The 15,867-nt window shown below is 34.1% G+C and overlaps 1 protein-coding gene across 1 annotated transcript; it reads left to right on the top strand.

Moving 5' to 3' along the window:
* Positions 1–270: 270 nt before the first annotated feature.
* LOC107627092 (zinc finger BED domain-containing protein RICESLEEPER 2-like) lies at positions 271–2,581 on the top strand. The gene is made up of 2 exons (XM_088503317.1): positions 271–2,348; positions 2,561–2,581. Exons 1-2 carry the CDS (start codon positions 273–275, stop codon positions 2,579–2,581), a joined length of 2,097 nt encoding a protein of 698 aa, XP_088359443.1. The 5' UTR covers positions 271–272.
* Positions 2,582–15,867: the final 13,286 nt, after the last annotated feature.

The raw sequence follows: 15,867 nt of genomic DNA, 5'->3' as shown, positions 1-15,867 counted from the left end.
CATTATTTTTTATTTTATTATTTTTATATTTATTGTTATAATGTTAATTATTTTTCATCAATTAGGATTTTATTCCGTCAAAGATCTTCTTTTAAGTTTGATTTTTTTGTTTGTGTTGTGATATTACTTCTACTTTTCTGAACATAAAATTTTATCTTTTTTTTTTCGTTAAAAGGTTCTTACTTTATGCCATTGATATGATGAAAGCAAAAAAAATCATGAGATAATGTTGTCTGTTAATTTTTGTTTAGGTATTACAATAGGCTTTAGAAATGGCTGAATCTGTAACTCCAAGTAATCCATTGGCAAATTCTATTTCTTTAAATGGAGAAGAAATTAATCCGTCAGTACCAACAATGGCAACAACAGATACTGGCATTGCACCAACACACACAACAACTATTACAAATCAACCAGTCACTGATGAAAATGGTAGTAATGAAACTATTGTTACAAAAAAAAGGAAGAAGACTTCACCAATTTGGGACGATTTTGATCAAGTTGAAAGTTCTGAAGGTACAAAAGCTATTTGCAAGTATTGCAAATCAGTGTTTTCTTACGCTGGAAAAGGAGCAAGTACTTCACATTTATGGAGGCATTCTAGTAGTTGCTTACAAAGGAGATTGCATGTTGCTGCACAAAAGAAGCAACCATTGATTCCATTTCAACCTTCCAATTCAAGTGTTAATCTCTTTGTGACACCAGGTGCAAGATATTCTCAAGAGAAGATGAGACAAATAATTGCTACAGCAATTATGATTCATGAGCATCCTTTCAGCATTGTTGAGGATGAAGTTTGGATGTGGGGCTTCCAATATGCCAATTCTGAATTTCATAAAATTTCTCGCAAAACTGCTCGAAGTGATTGCTTGGCAATATATGAGGCTGAAAAGAAACAACTGAAGGCTTTGTTACAAGGTGTTAGAAAGATAAGTTTGACAACTGACATGTGGAGATCAAGCCATCAAATTGTTGAATATATGGTTATCACAGGTCACTTTATTGATGCAGGATGGAATCTTCAAAAAAGGATTTTGAGTTTTGTTCAGGTACCTGCTCCTAGACGTGGCATTGATGTTGCGGATGTTATTTTCAAGTGTTTGAAGACTTGGGGAATTGAAAACAAAGTCTTCTCAGTATCTGTTAACAATGCTTTCTATAATGATTCATGTCTAAGGGCTCTTAAGGATACTATTTCAGATAACAACTCATTACCTGTTGGTGGTAGTTTGTTTCATGTTAGGTGCTGTGCACACATTCTGAATTTGTTGGTACAAGATGGGCTAGGTAAAATTAAAGGTATTATTCATAAAGTTCGTGAGAGTGTCAAGTATATCCATTTTAATGATTCAAGATTTAAAACATTTGTTGAGATTGCTGAAAACAAGCGTTTGAAGGAGAAAAAACTCATCATTGATTGTCCCACAAGATGGAATTCTACTTACAACATGTTATCTGTGGCTTTGAAGTTTAAATCTGTGTTTCCTGTGTATAAGGAAAGAGAACCTCACTACAATTACGAACCATCATCAGAGGATTGGAGGAAAGTTGAGAAGATTTGCAAACTTTTAAAAGTTTTTAATCTTGCTACTCATGTCATTTTTGGTAGTGAGTATCCTACTGCAAACTTGTACCTTCCTGAAGTTTGGAGAGTGAAACAAGTAATTGATGATGCTATTGAAGATAGAGATTCCTTCATGAGAGAAATGGCAACCTCAATGAAAGAAAAGTTTGACAAATATTGGGGAGAATGTAATATGGTAATGTCTCTTGCTTGTGTTTTGGATCCTAGGTGCAAATTACATGTTATTAAATTCTGTTTTCCTTTAATTTACAAACCTGAACATGTGGCTGCTGAAAATGTTGAAAAAGTGAAGAATACATTGCAAGAAATGTATGATGAATATGCTGAAAAGTGTCATGATGAGACAATAATAAGTGAAGTTAACACTAATAGTCTAGTTGCTTCTTCTAACGTGGTTAGTTCTGAAATTAGTGGAATTGATGAAATGTTGAATATGGTTCGAGAAAAAGAAGCCATTCATCCAACAAAATCAGAATTAGAAGTTTATCTTGATGAGAGTGCTTACATTCCTGAAGGCAATTCTAAGTCTTTTAGTGCTTTGGAGTGGTGGAAAAATAATAGCTTGAAATTCAAGGTTTTATCTAAAATGGCAGCGGACATACTAGCAATTCCTGTCTCAACCGTGGCTTCAGAGTCTTCATTTAGTGCTGGAGGAAGAGTTATTGATGAATATCGTTCTCGACTAAATCAAGAGTCCATTGAAGCTCTCATTTGTGGAGGAGATTGGCTTCGAAACAAGTATGGTTTGAAGAAAAAACCAAAGGTAAAAATCAACTTTCTAATATTTCTCTTTTTGACTAAGTATCTATGTTATATAAAATATTTTCTCTTTTTAAATGTGAAAACATTGATATTGGTATGATGTGAGTAGTTAGAACAATAAAGTTGAATTTTCATGATATATGACTAAGTATTTGTTGTATTTATATTATTTAAAAATCTAATGATATGTGTATGTTTGCTTTTTTTTTCAAGGTGTTGGAACATGAAGATTAAATCACTTGCAAGCTTAGAGGGTTAATCGATTAATTGGCCAACATTTCCTTTACTGTATTTTGATTTAAATAGTTATTAGCTTTTATTTGATGTTATGTTTAGTTGGTTTGTTACAACTTTTGATATTGATGAACTCTTTTATTTTGATATGTTACATATTTTAGAAGTAGTCAAGTGGGAATATATTTATATATATTATCTTTTTTTAATTAATAGTAGTTATTTATTGATATTTTGTCTTTATTTTGTATCACTATTATTCATAAATTTATTATTTTATATTTTATAATTTTAAAAATTAAATTATATCTTTAATTTAATTATTATTAAAAAAAAACAGGCCTATTAACAGGCTTCAGGCCAGGCCAGATTTAACAACAGGCCAGGCTCAATACTCATTAAAAAGCCTATATCAGGCTACAGGCCAGGCTAAGGCCAATATACTCTATTACAGGCCTGGCCTGTTAAGACTAAAGCCTGGCCTGACCTGGCCTGTTTCCACCCCTACTTCTGATATGTGTCGTCACCTTGTCACATTTGTATGAGGACAAATTTGCTTCGACCCCCCAAGGAACACGCTGGCCCTGCTACCCATCTTTCTCCATTCACGAACCAAACTCCAAACAGTGGGCCACGTCCTACCATTCGTGTAACGACTTAGTTTTCGGTGAAACAGAATTTTTACGAAAGTTCAACGAAACAGGAATATCTATTGCATCGTCAAGCACCTCGCTACGTCATTAGTTACTAAACTAGTGAAAAACTACGTTTTCGAGCCACTTCGACTAGGAATTTCAAAAATTTGAATGCATGGTTAGAATCCATTTAATGAGCCGATTTCGAATACGCAAAACGTAAATACTAATATTTTTTTATAATAATATAATAATCGGATTCAAAATCTACTGACACTCTCCGATGAACTTAGCTCTGCTAATGTTTCATCATGGATTTTTTATCTTTGATATACTCATCTTACTAGTATTATTTATACTAGTAGCTCACATGTTTATCTCTAGATGTGTTATTACTTGTGTTCCAATACATCTAGTTCTAGTAATTATCTCCTTAATGATATTTTATAATTTATTTTTTGTAAGTGCCACGGCCTTCCTTGGAGTGACATCACCAGTTTCATTTCTTCTTCTTCAAGCCAAGGTTTCTTGAGAGAAAAGGCTGGAAAACTCCATAAACTTCATACTTTGAAGCTCAGATCTTTAGCTTTCTAAAACTCCACTAAAAAATCTAAACCAATTAAAGTGTTCTTCTGTTTTTCTTCTTCACAACCATACTAGATTTCACAAGGTAAGCCACTGTATTTTCATTAAAAACCTCCCTTGAAGGTTTGGCCATGGTAGCACCATGGAAGAACTTGATGCTCTTGATGTCTTTGCTTAGGATCTCTTGTCTAGGAACCTTGTGAATCAAGAAACCTCCATTTTTAGCTCAAGAAAGGTGAGAAAATTCTTCCTAAATCTATGATAAAGGTTCGGCCTTCATGTGTTTCTTGGGTTATAAGTTGTTTTTGATTAAAAATTAGATGAAAAAGTGAGTTAGGAATATCTTAGAAAGAACCGATTTTAAGGGCTGTAACAAGAGGTAAGGTTTGGATGAATTAAAATTGGTTAATTGTGTTCTTGATGTGTGAATTTTAATTGATGATTAATGGTTGAAATTAGATGTTTATATGATTGATTTTTTATGAAAAATTGGTGATTTATAAGGCGGACAATTCGATTTCATGGAGATGCATGAAAATCGAACTATTTCAGCCTTGGATGAGGTTGTTTCTAGGTTTGAATCTTGTGAAATTTCATGTGGTTTGGTGGATGAAAGTTGCACCTAGAAAATGAGAATAACCAGTCACTTAAAAGCTTGAAAAATGAGTTGAAAATCAAGCCAAAATCATGAGCAAAAGTGGTGGTTGTTCGGTTTTCTTGGTGAGCAAGAAACCATCAGCAATTAAAATTATTTTGGGGATATGAAAGTAATTAATTAAAAGATTAAGGATAAAATAGTAATTTCACAAATTTATGGGGGGTATTTTGGATATTAATAAAAAAGTTAAGGTTAAAATGAGAATTTTATAAAAAAGTATAAGAATATTTTGGTTATTATGAAAAATAGTAGAGGCATTTTGGTAATTATATAAAAATATTGGGACAAAAATATAACTATGAAAAAGTTTGGGGGTTAAACTATAAATAAATAAAAGTTCAAAGGTCAAATTATAATTTCTAAAAATTTGGAGATAAAATATTATTAAATGAGTTTTAATAATAAAATATTATTTTTTATTATTTTTTTATTGATAATATTATAATATTATAATAATAGAATGACAAAATAGTAATTTCACATAAAGATCGGAGGCAAAATGGTAATTTTTCTCAAAAGTTTTAGAAAGACAATTTTAAAGTTCAGAATCTCATAATCCTCTTCATAAAACACCTAAGGAGAGGTATGAGGAGAGTACTATGATTGATTAATATGTTAAAAGTGTAACAACTTAGTTTTCGGGTACTTGAGATCATTTTTTAAGATACGGAGTTTTTCGGAAGATCAATGAAGGGAACATCTCTGCTATATCATCAAGCACCTCAATCTACATCATCATCATCATCATCATGTCATCACTAAGCAAGAACCTCTTTTGAGGAAAGCTCGACAACGCATTCGCGAAGAACCTAGTTTTTGAGCCGTATCGATTAAGAGTTTTTAATTCTGGTTTCCATAAATAGTCTCAGTTTGACGAACCGGACCCAATTCATGAGAGAAGAAAAATAGTAATATAATATTATTATTATATGAATATTAGAGATTCTTGAATAATATTATAATATTATTTGATCTGTTTTAGTTAAAAACAGGAGATCGGTTTAACTGGGTTCACAGTCTTCTGGTACAGGTTAACAGCAGCACTCTCTGATGACTTTAACAATGCTAATGCCACATCATATACCTTCTCTTCTTATGTTAATCATGTTACTAGTGTCATCTATACTAGTAACTCAGATATTAATCTCTAGAAGTGTTGTTAAGTGTGTGTTCTAATACATCTAGTTTTAGTAATTATACACCTGAGATATTTTAAAATTATTTTAATCCACCTCCCAGGCAGCCAATCAAAGCTCACCCTACACCCCCAAGACACTCCAAGGCTGGTCATTTGCTCCTTTTGGCCAAAAATGACAGGAGAGAAACTTTTATTACACTTAAATCTTCAAAGCTTGATTTTTTCTTAACTAAAACTCAAATCAAAATATCAATCCGACCAAAATGATCCTCTCTTCTTTCTCTTCATAACCATGTAACTTATCAAGGCTGAAAATCAGGTGAGATGGCTGTCTTCCTCCCTCTTCAATTCGGTTTTCAAGGAAAACCATGCTAAACATGTATTTTCTTGATGTTCTTCCTTAGATCTCTTGCTTAGCTTGACTTGTGAGCCAAGAATCTTCCATTCCCAACACGTTTAAGGTGAAAAATCCCTTCCTAACATGTTGATTTAGGTTCGGTCAGTTGAGGTTTTATGGATTTAAAGTTGTTCTTGATGTATTTTAGAAGGAAAAAGTACTCTAGGAACACCTTGAAGCATAACCGAAAATAGGAGCAGCAAATCAAAGTAGAGGATTTTAATTTGAAATTAACTGTTTTAATTTATGAATGCCACGGAAGTCTAGTGGATAATTACAAATAATTTATGATTGTTTGGAATGAATGAATGATAAGTTTGAGTTGGACTTGTGACTAAATTTGATAAATATGTGTTTGATTTCTTGATTATTTGGGAATGCTGAAAATTCTTATTATTAGCTAGTTATAATGAAAATTTGTTGAGTTGTGACCAATTGATGAGAATTGGTTGAATTGTGGCTGTGAATGGTGATTTATTTGATATTACTTATTAAATTGAAATATGATGAGTTAATTATTGAAAATCTGACATTTTGATAATTAAGAAATTGAGTTTGGATTGTGGTTGTGATTGTGACTGGTTTGCTTGATGGTGTTCTGATAGCTGTTATTGTTAATTTATGATTAATTGGAATTGATTTTGAGAACTTTTAAAGGATTGAAGTTTCGATTATTGAATTGTTTCTTGAAATCTGACTTTTAAAACAAAATAGTAACTTTGCTAATGAATAAATGACTTTAAAATAACTAGAATTATGGAAGGCTGATTTTTGGGATTACTAGTTATTTAAGTTTAATTTGAAAAGGATTTTATAATATGTGGAAATTAGTTATAAATTGATGAGATGGAACTTGGATTGATGGATTATGTGGGAATTGTGAATTATGATTGAATTGTTAATTATTACGAATTGTGAATTTTTGATTGATTGAGAATCTTCTATTTGGTAATTGTTGAGAAAAGGTGGATGAATTGTTGAGAAAAAGGGAACCCGTGAGGGTGGGTAAGTCTTAGTTTTAGGTGAGGTGCTGTCGAAATTTTATAAAATTTGAAGTTTTATTTGAAAAGTTATTTTAGAAGATTTGAATTTGAAAATTTATATTATTTGAGTTTTATTTAGTTAAAAAAAGAATTATATTATTTTGAATTCGATTTACCAAAGAAAGGTTTAAGTTTCGAGTTTGAATTATTTAAGAAAGGAATTATATTTTGAGTTTGATTCAATATGCAAAGTGTTATGTTTTGGCTTGAAATAAAGGATTACTTTTTAGGAGATTGGTGAATTTATAACATTTGAGTTGGAATAGTTAAGAGAAAGACGATTTTTGAGTCTTTGGGAAGTTAATAAACTTGAGAAAGAGTTACTGAACAAGAGTGTGAAACTGATGATGAATAATGAGGATGATAATTGATTATTGGGCCTTGGGCCAAACACAGGAACGGGGACGCTCGTAAACCGTGTGTTGCTTTTCCGTTAGCCCTAGAGGTCCTGTAGACCAAAGTTCACCTACAGAGAGTTGCTATTCCTGTAGGCCGAAGTTCATCTACAGTGGATATCAGTTGTATATCTCAGGATGTTGCTCCTGTAGGCTGAAGTTCACCTACAGAGAGTTGCGATTTCTGTAAGCCAAAGTTCACTTACAGGGGCGCCATTTCTGTAAGCCAAAATTTACTTACAGAGGTGCTATTTCTGTAGGCCGAAGTTCACCTACAGAGAGTTATTGTGTTGTGTTTAAACTATTCCTGTAGCCAAAGTTCACTTACAGGGGTGCCATTTCTGTAGGCCAAAGTTCACTTACAGAGATAAAGCCATATCTGGCTAAGAATGCTGGGTTGCATCGGGAGTAGGTCGAAACCGACAGATGAGCTCATTACCTACATTAGGGCTAGACATGGATCATACTTGGGTGTTCATTTCCTCTGTTATGATTGTTGTATGAATGTATGCTTTCTTTGTTGTATTCTATTCTCTATGTATGTGTTCTATTTTCTTGTATTCTTTTGTTTGTGTTCTGCATTCTATTTTCTATAGTTTCTCTATTTATCTATATCTACTATTTACTGCTCTTCTGTATTCTGCTATTTGTCTGTTAAACAACATAGAATTAATGAACTTAACTAATAACCTCGGCCCTACTAAGAACTCCCCAGTTCTTACCCATTCTCTTTCCCTTCCCCCTTCAGATGGAAGCATGAGTACCCTTCCGTAGTTCGTTGATGACCGTTCGCAAAGAGGATTCCGCTCTAGGTAGTCTTCTGAGTCTAGGGTGAGCTCTGTTATCTATTTATATGTATATACCATGAGACCAGCCAACGTCTGCACCCCCGTTTGTATGCGAACTTTACCCTAAATCATGTGTACAAAATCCTGTTATGTGGCTACTTGATGAAGTACCAGTAAGACGTCATATGGCAAAGTATGATCATGCAGAGGAGTAGTAGATCATATCCCATCCTTTGATGACGTTCCACCTGACTTTAGTTTTGAAGACCTAGACCATACTTTCCCTCGCTTTAATAGTTTAGAGGGACTAGGTGAGTATAGAGTCTAGGCTAGCCTAGGTGTCAGCTTAGGGACTTCTTGAATAGGTCAGAGCCTGGGATGTTGTATGTATATATATGTATATAGTTATTACCTAGCTACTTGTAGGGGTGTTCTAACTAAGATCTATGTTCCAATAGAGGCTGGATAACTGAATGTTGTCAACTGCTTGAAATGTATGTATATAAGTGTGTGTTTACTTTTAACTGCTTATCTTGTTGTTTTTTTATGATATCATCTGTGTATGTTCATGCTTGTCAACTTAAACGCTTTCAAAAAAAAAGTACCTCGCAAAATAACCACGTTTTAACAACGAATCAGACTCATATAATAAATAATAGATAATAATTAGGAAGACAAGTTGGTAGCGCTCAATTTCCAGTATGATCTAAACATACTGAAAATTGAGTCGTTACAAAAAGAATTAAGGAAAGAATAAAATATCTTATGAAAATAGAGAATTAATGATTAGATACGGAGAAAGACATGAAAAAATAGTAAAAGAGAATTGAATGATTGAGTGCCCGCCTAGCAAGAATGAGGGTTCTGTCCAACTTGCTCAGGGTGTAGATTGATTGAATGTTGAATGCGGGGAGTACCCACGGACTGGATGATCATTGATCTTGAAAAAACTTATGGATTGATTAGTTAATGATCTCGGAGACACCCACGAACTGAAGATCACTGTTTCTCGTTGTATATATATTATGGCGTCAAACTTTGCAATGACTTCCTATTGTCATGTACTGGTGGTATTTTAACTAGATCGACATGTACGCACTGATGCAATTGGGAAACCATATCTAGGACTAGTTCCTAGGTAATGATGAGATGCAGAGTGTAAACCGACACGTGAACTCATGGCCTGTATAAGATAGGCATGCATCATACTTGTGTGAACATCTTTATCTTTTATGCATTCTCTGTTTGTATTTTGTTTGTTGTACTTCTCTGTTTGTATTCTTTGTTTGTTGTTTGTTTGTATTCTCTGTTATACTCTGTGTCTGGTAATAACGAAGGAAACAATGACCCTAACTAACCACCCCGACCTTACTAAAAACTTTCCAGTTCTTACCCTTACCTTTCCCTCCATATGGAAATGGGAGTCCTCTTCCGTAATTTGCTAATGATCATTCCACACGAGGAATCCTGCTCTGGACAGTCTTCTAAGTCTAGAGCGAGCTTTGTTTTTTGTTTATATATATATATATATATACACCGTGAGACCAACTGCTATTTATATCCTGTTTACTTTTGGACTTTAATTTGAATCATCCGTATGAATTTCCTCTAACATGGCTACACAATGGAGTTTCGCTGGGATGCCCAATGACGGCGTATGATCGTACAGAGGAGTAGTGGATGACATTCTGTCTTTTGATAACGTCCATCTTGGCCTGAGTTTTGAAAACCTAAAATACAGTTCCTTCGCTTTTGTAGTCTAGAGGGATTAGATGAGTATAAAGTCTAGGCTAGTCTGGGCACTAGCTTAGGGACTTCTTGAATAGGTCAAGGCTTGGGATATTGTATGTTTATATATATGTATATAGTCATTATATAGCAATTTCTAAGGGTGTTCTAACTGACATCTATACGTTGCTAAAGGCTGGATAACTGGATACTGTTAACTGCTTGAGATGTACATAAGTATGATTACTTATAACTGTTTTACCTGTTATTATTTATGATTTTGTTTATGAATGTTTCTGCTTGTCAATCCAAACATTTTTAGAAAAAAATTACCCGCAAAATAACTATGTTTTAACAACGAATCAGGCTCATATAATAAATAATAGTTAAAGTTTAAGGGAAGCAAGTTAGTAACGCGTAGCTTCTAGTGTGATCATGACATGCTCAAAGTTGGATCATTACAACTCGCAGCACCCTCCCTCTGTTACTTCCTAACCCACTGTAATGCATGAACCCCGTTCCATCCAAGAATCCCATTCAGCATCTCACCCCAGCGGAGATTCAGAGCAAGCAAGAGAAGGGTTTTTGTTATTAGTGTGATGACAAGTTATTGGCGAGCCATCGATGTACTAATCGACAGTTTATGTTACTGCAACTTGAGACTGACAAAGACCATGACACCACAACCGAGTCTGAGGCACCACAAGGTGAGGATTACTCCCTGTTGCAATTGGACCAGCAAGTGCTTTCTCATCATTTGTCCTACAATGTCATGCATGGCACTCGTGGCCCTGCTACTATCCGTATTAAAGCTGTCATCCATGGTCTAGAGGTGCAAGCGCTGGTTGACGATGGTAGTTTCGATAGTTTTATTCAGCCTCGGATCATAAAGTTCTTTAACTTACCTGTTGAACTGGCACCGGAAGTCAAGGTCATAGTTCGTGATTTTAAAGTTCTACTAGTCGATGGCTATATTCCATCCGTAGATGTGTTGTTAAATGGATGCCAAGTGACCGTTCCTGAGATTTATGTTCTGCACGTGACGGTTGGTTATTTGGTTATTGGAACAACATGGTTGAGGATATTGAAGCCTCACATAGTGGACTATGATTTTTCCTTTCTCCAAATGCCAGTAAATCACAGTCTTAGGTGAAAAATCTGTCACAACGGCCCAAGCTCAATTTTACCATATCATGAGGTTTGCTCATACTGATGCTATTGCCTAGGCCTTCACTCTCGAAGTGAAAAAGACTGAAGGTGAATCGATGCCATCATTGCAGTTGCCCGATTCCATATAGCATGACTTGGTGTTATTGCTACAAGCTTATGCTGCAGCTTTTGGCCAACCTTTTGGACTTTCTCCTCAGCAGACTCATGATCATCGCATTTCTCTAGTGTAAGGTACAAATCCAGTTAAATCTTGCCCTTATTAATACCCTCATTCTCAGAAGGCTCAAATTGAACCTATGGTCTAGGACATGCTCTGGGAAAGGATTATCCATCCTAGTAAAAGTCTCTTTTTATCGCTAATTTTGTTGGTTAAGAAAAAGGATGGTACATGGTGATTTTGTACTGAAATATAGAAGTATATCATATAAAAAGTAAAAAGTAAAAAGATTTTGTACTGAAATATAGAGGCATATCATATAAAAAATAAAAAGTAAAAAATTCTATAGCAGTGTAAAGCTCACTTACACTAAAATACAGAGGCATATTACATAATTTATTATAATATTAAAAAAAATTAGCCCAATAACGTTTTGTTTATTTTTAATTTTTTAATTAAGAAAATTGAAAACAATGGAGAAAGAATCATTAAAGGGTAAGATTAAATACTTGTAAAAATCTTGTAGATTTGTACGTTTCTAATTTGATTTAAAATAAAATTATAAATGGTAAAAATAAATAAATTTATTGAATTATTTTTATTAATTATTATTCTCTTTAATTGTTTTATCTGTTTATTCTTGGGAGAATTAAGAAAAATAAAAATCACTAAAAAGAGTAAAATATGCTAAAATAATTAATAGGGGAGTTCTGTGGTGGCCAAGAATGTGGTGGCTAAGAGTGGCCAAAGATTAACTGGCCTGTGCAGAAAAGACAGTTGGCAACATGGTTGAAGCTACTTTGACTAATGATAATCATTAATGATGCGAGGTCTAGGCCCACATACGAGCCCAAACCGCAGGAACCGGAGCCCCAACTCTAAGACCCGATCCGGCGAAAGAAGAACGCCTCCATCTCCACTACGCGACCGAGCCTCCTCGCCGGTTTCAATCCAGCTGCTGCCTTCCGCTGTTTGCTTCTTTACCATCGTCGATCTTCCCACCGTCGCCTGCGTCGGCGCCTTCTCCTGGATCTTTATCGGCGATGCCTTTGTTCCGCCTGAATCACCCACTCGATCTCGACTTGCTGGGAGTGCCAAGACAGAAGCTCGACGCCTTATCCTTCGAGGTTCATCAGCAATTTTGGACTCTGGTTGTTGCTCTCTGTTTTGTCAATGGTGCTAAACATCTCCACCATTTGTTGTAAATCTCATAGTTGTCACGTCCTCTCTGACGCCGACGAATATCTCCTCTGCTCCTCTCCGGCACGGCTTCCGCCGACGACTGCACGCCAAAAATCACCCACTGCCTTATGCGACTTAGCCACCAACAACACATGGAACACTAGTTCATCCTCAATGGTTCACACTACCACTTTTTCAATATTGCATTTCTTCTCCATCCAATCGCGCTTTCAACTTGCACAATCTTGCTGTCTTTGAAAGTTGGAAATTTACAGATTTGTCTCAATGATTTGTCCTGTGTTTAACTTGGTAATAACTATTATTTAAAGGTCCAAAAATGTTAGCGTGGATACCTGAGTTACCGTCATTAATAAGGTTACACTATCATTCATTTAAGTCAATCGCTGCCACATATCTAATCTAGATTTGTTTCCTACCCTTAGCCACACTTTAGCCATCACATTCTTGGCCACCACAGAACTTCTCTAATTAATAAAGGTCATAATGAATTTTATTTAGAAAGAATACAGTGTTATTAGGTCATTCATAGTTTGATGATTACTTCCCCATCATTTGTAATTTTTTTAATTGAAAACGACGTTTTTCATTTTTGAATTTAAAAAAAAAAATAAAAACAGCACTGCCATTTTGTGAATGAAAATTTTTTAAAAATATTATTTGTATACTAAAATTAACTACTAAAATCAGCCACTAATATATTTGTATATAAATACATATGCGGTTTAATATATTTTTAATATATATTTATATTCTAACATATATTTTATACTGGCGGTTGATTTTGATGACTAATTTTAATATACACGTAGCATAATTCAAATTTTTTTAGTATTTTTTAATCAAAACGCTTGTGCTGTTTTGTATTTAAATAATTTAAAAAAATATTTTTTACACAAAATATAGATGATGTTTTGTGTTTTTCAAAAAATAAAAAGTCCCATAACAATATAAAACTTACTTACACTAAAATATAGAAACACGTCACATAATTTATTACAATATTAAAAAAATTAGCCCAGTTTCTACCATATAGTAGAATAACCACTACTAAACATAAGATTACGGCAAATACCTTATGGCGGTTATATACTTATATATCGTCACAAAATAAGAAATTTAAAAATGAAAATTCTATTGTTTGTATTGATTGTTTCGCTATAGTCTAATCTGTGTCGGACTGTGTGATAAACATTTGCGTCAATTAGAAGAACCGCCAAGTTGTAATTGTCTCATTTTATAATAGCTTTATAAAATTGCCGCTACATTCCCTCTTCTTTTTTTGTTTGCTTTCTTTAAATGTTTTTATTGGTTTATTAATTGTTTTTGGTCATTTTTTATCTATGTCCTTGTAATTCATCAAAATTTCATATTAATTATCAAACATCTAATGCAGGGAGCTTGCTTATTTATTAAGAGAATGATATTTATTTCAGTAAATATTTTTAAATTATTTATTTTAATAATTATTACATTTAATTTATTTATTAAAATAAAAATCCTAATAAAGAGAGCTTGCTTTAAAAAAATAATTATTATAACATTTTGTTTAAGAATGCTGCTATCACAGTTGAGGAATTTGAAACAAAATTTTGGAGTAAAAAATTTAACATAAAAATTTAATAATAAAATTTATATTAAAATAAAATTTATAAATATAATTATTCTTTAAATTTGTTACTAATAAGATAATAAATAAATAATTCAACAAATAAAAAATATAAAATAGTTTATAACGGTACTCTTCAAGTTTTTAGTGATTTGAAATCTTGAATAATTAAATAAAGAGCTACGAAATGCAAATAGAGAAGCTACTAGAATAAGAGATGAAGATTAAACTTGAGTGATTTAAGTCGAGTTAATACTCAGAGTGGTCCCTGAACTTTCACTCGACACTCAAAGTGGTCCTTAACCTTGCACTGGCCTCAATATTATCCCCGAATTTAACACAAGTGTTTCACGGTCGTCCCTGAAGCATTTTCCGGGGAATATTCCTTAACGGCGTGCTGACGTGTATGGAGAGGGCCACGTTGGATATGTAACGGTTATTTGATGTGGCAGTTATCTTTATTTAACTCAATTTAGTCCATGAAATCATTTATAACCCTAATCCCCAATTTATCACGAGAAACCAGACTGTTTCTTCTTCTCTGCTCTCTTTCGTCTTCCCCGGCACCGTTGAGCTTGAGTTTAGTGGAGTGGATCATGATGGGTGGAGGCAGCAACCATGTTAGTAGCTCCAGTAACCGACGTTCAGAGAGAAGCTGTGGGAAGAGAACCACCAGAAGTAGTCAGGAAAGAGTTCCAGATAGGTGTGGGTGTGGTAGCCGACCCGTCCTGAAGTGGTCAGGAACAGAGGCGAATCCAGGGAGACCATTTTATGATTGTCCTAACTACAATGTAAGTGATTTTTGTTAATGAATATACCTAGCGTCGTTGCTTATTAAATTTGTAACATTTCTTCTCCATGGGCATGAAATGTGGTTGCAGAGTATTGGTAAGAGGTGGTGTGGTCTCTTTATGTGGGCTGACAAATTGGCTGATGAAGAAGAAGAAAATGACAGAGGTAATTATGGCTTTGAAATGGAGGAGTGGAGAATGAAATTTGCTTGGAAACTTGGAAAGTTGGAGTGTGAAGTTAAGGCTCTAAAACTAGCATTTTGTTTGTTGTTGGTTGTTGTTACAGTAATTGTAATTGTTGTTTGTGTAGTATGGAAGCAGTGATTTTCAGTTGAATATTATATAAAACAAAAGTTGTAATTGTTGTACCTTATGATGAAGAAATGAATAGATTTGTGTAATTCTATTTTAAGTAGCTAAGGAAGTGTAATAGAATTTGAAACATTCAACAATAACATTCCCACATGGTTAATTATTTTCCAAAGTTGTCTGTGTCAAACTAGACACGATCAAAAGACAACATAGAGTATGTAACTACCATAATCCAAAACACATACACGATCAAAAGACAACATAGAGTATTTAACTACCATGGAAATCAGAAACCATAAAGTTCAATGTTTAAAAACAAAATATCTTAACAGAAAAATAGCAAAGTGTTCATTTGTTGAATTTTCTTGGTGGTTTGAACCCCGGAGTTGGAACAAAACGCATGGCGTTACGCAACCTTAAAGTTGTAGCTGCTGATGCACCAACCATTGGATCGATAGAAGCACTTGTCAGAGGTGGAGTATTTGAAATTGGAACAGTGGCTGGTGGAGGAGCATTTGAAATAGTTGGAGGAGGAGCACGGGTTGCTGCTGGAGGAATCGAAGCTGTTGTAGGTCGTGGAGGTTGTCTTCTTTTTTGAGGGAGCTTTGGTGGCCTTGCCTGGGGCTGATTTACCTGATGGGATGCTTCATTTTCATTTTCTGACACCATTGGTTGACTCA

The sequence above is a fragment of the Arachis ipaensis genome, chromosome B1 (assembly GCF_059453495.1).
Source record: "Arachis ipaensis isolate K30076 ecotype BB chromosome B1, ASM5945349v1, whole genome shotgun sequence".
Taxonomy (NCBI): domain Eukaryota; kingdom Viridiplantae; phylum Streptophyta; class Magnoliopsida; order Fabales; family Fabaceae; genus Arachis; species Arachis ipaensis.
Note: the sequence above shows the minus strand (reverse complement) of the source record. Positions and strands in the feature narration are given on the sequence as shown.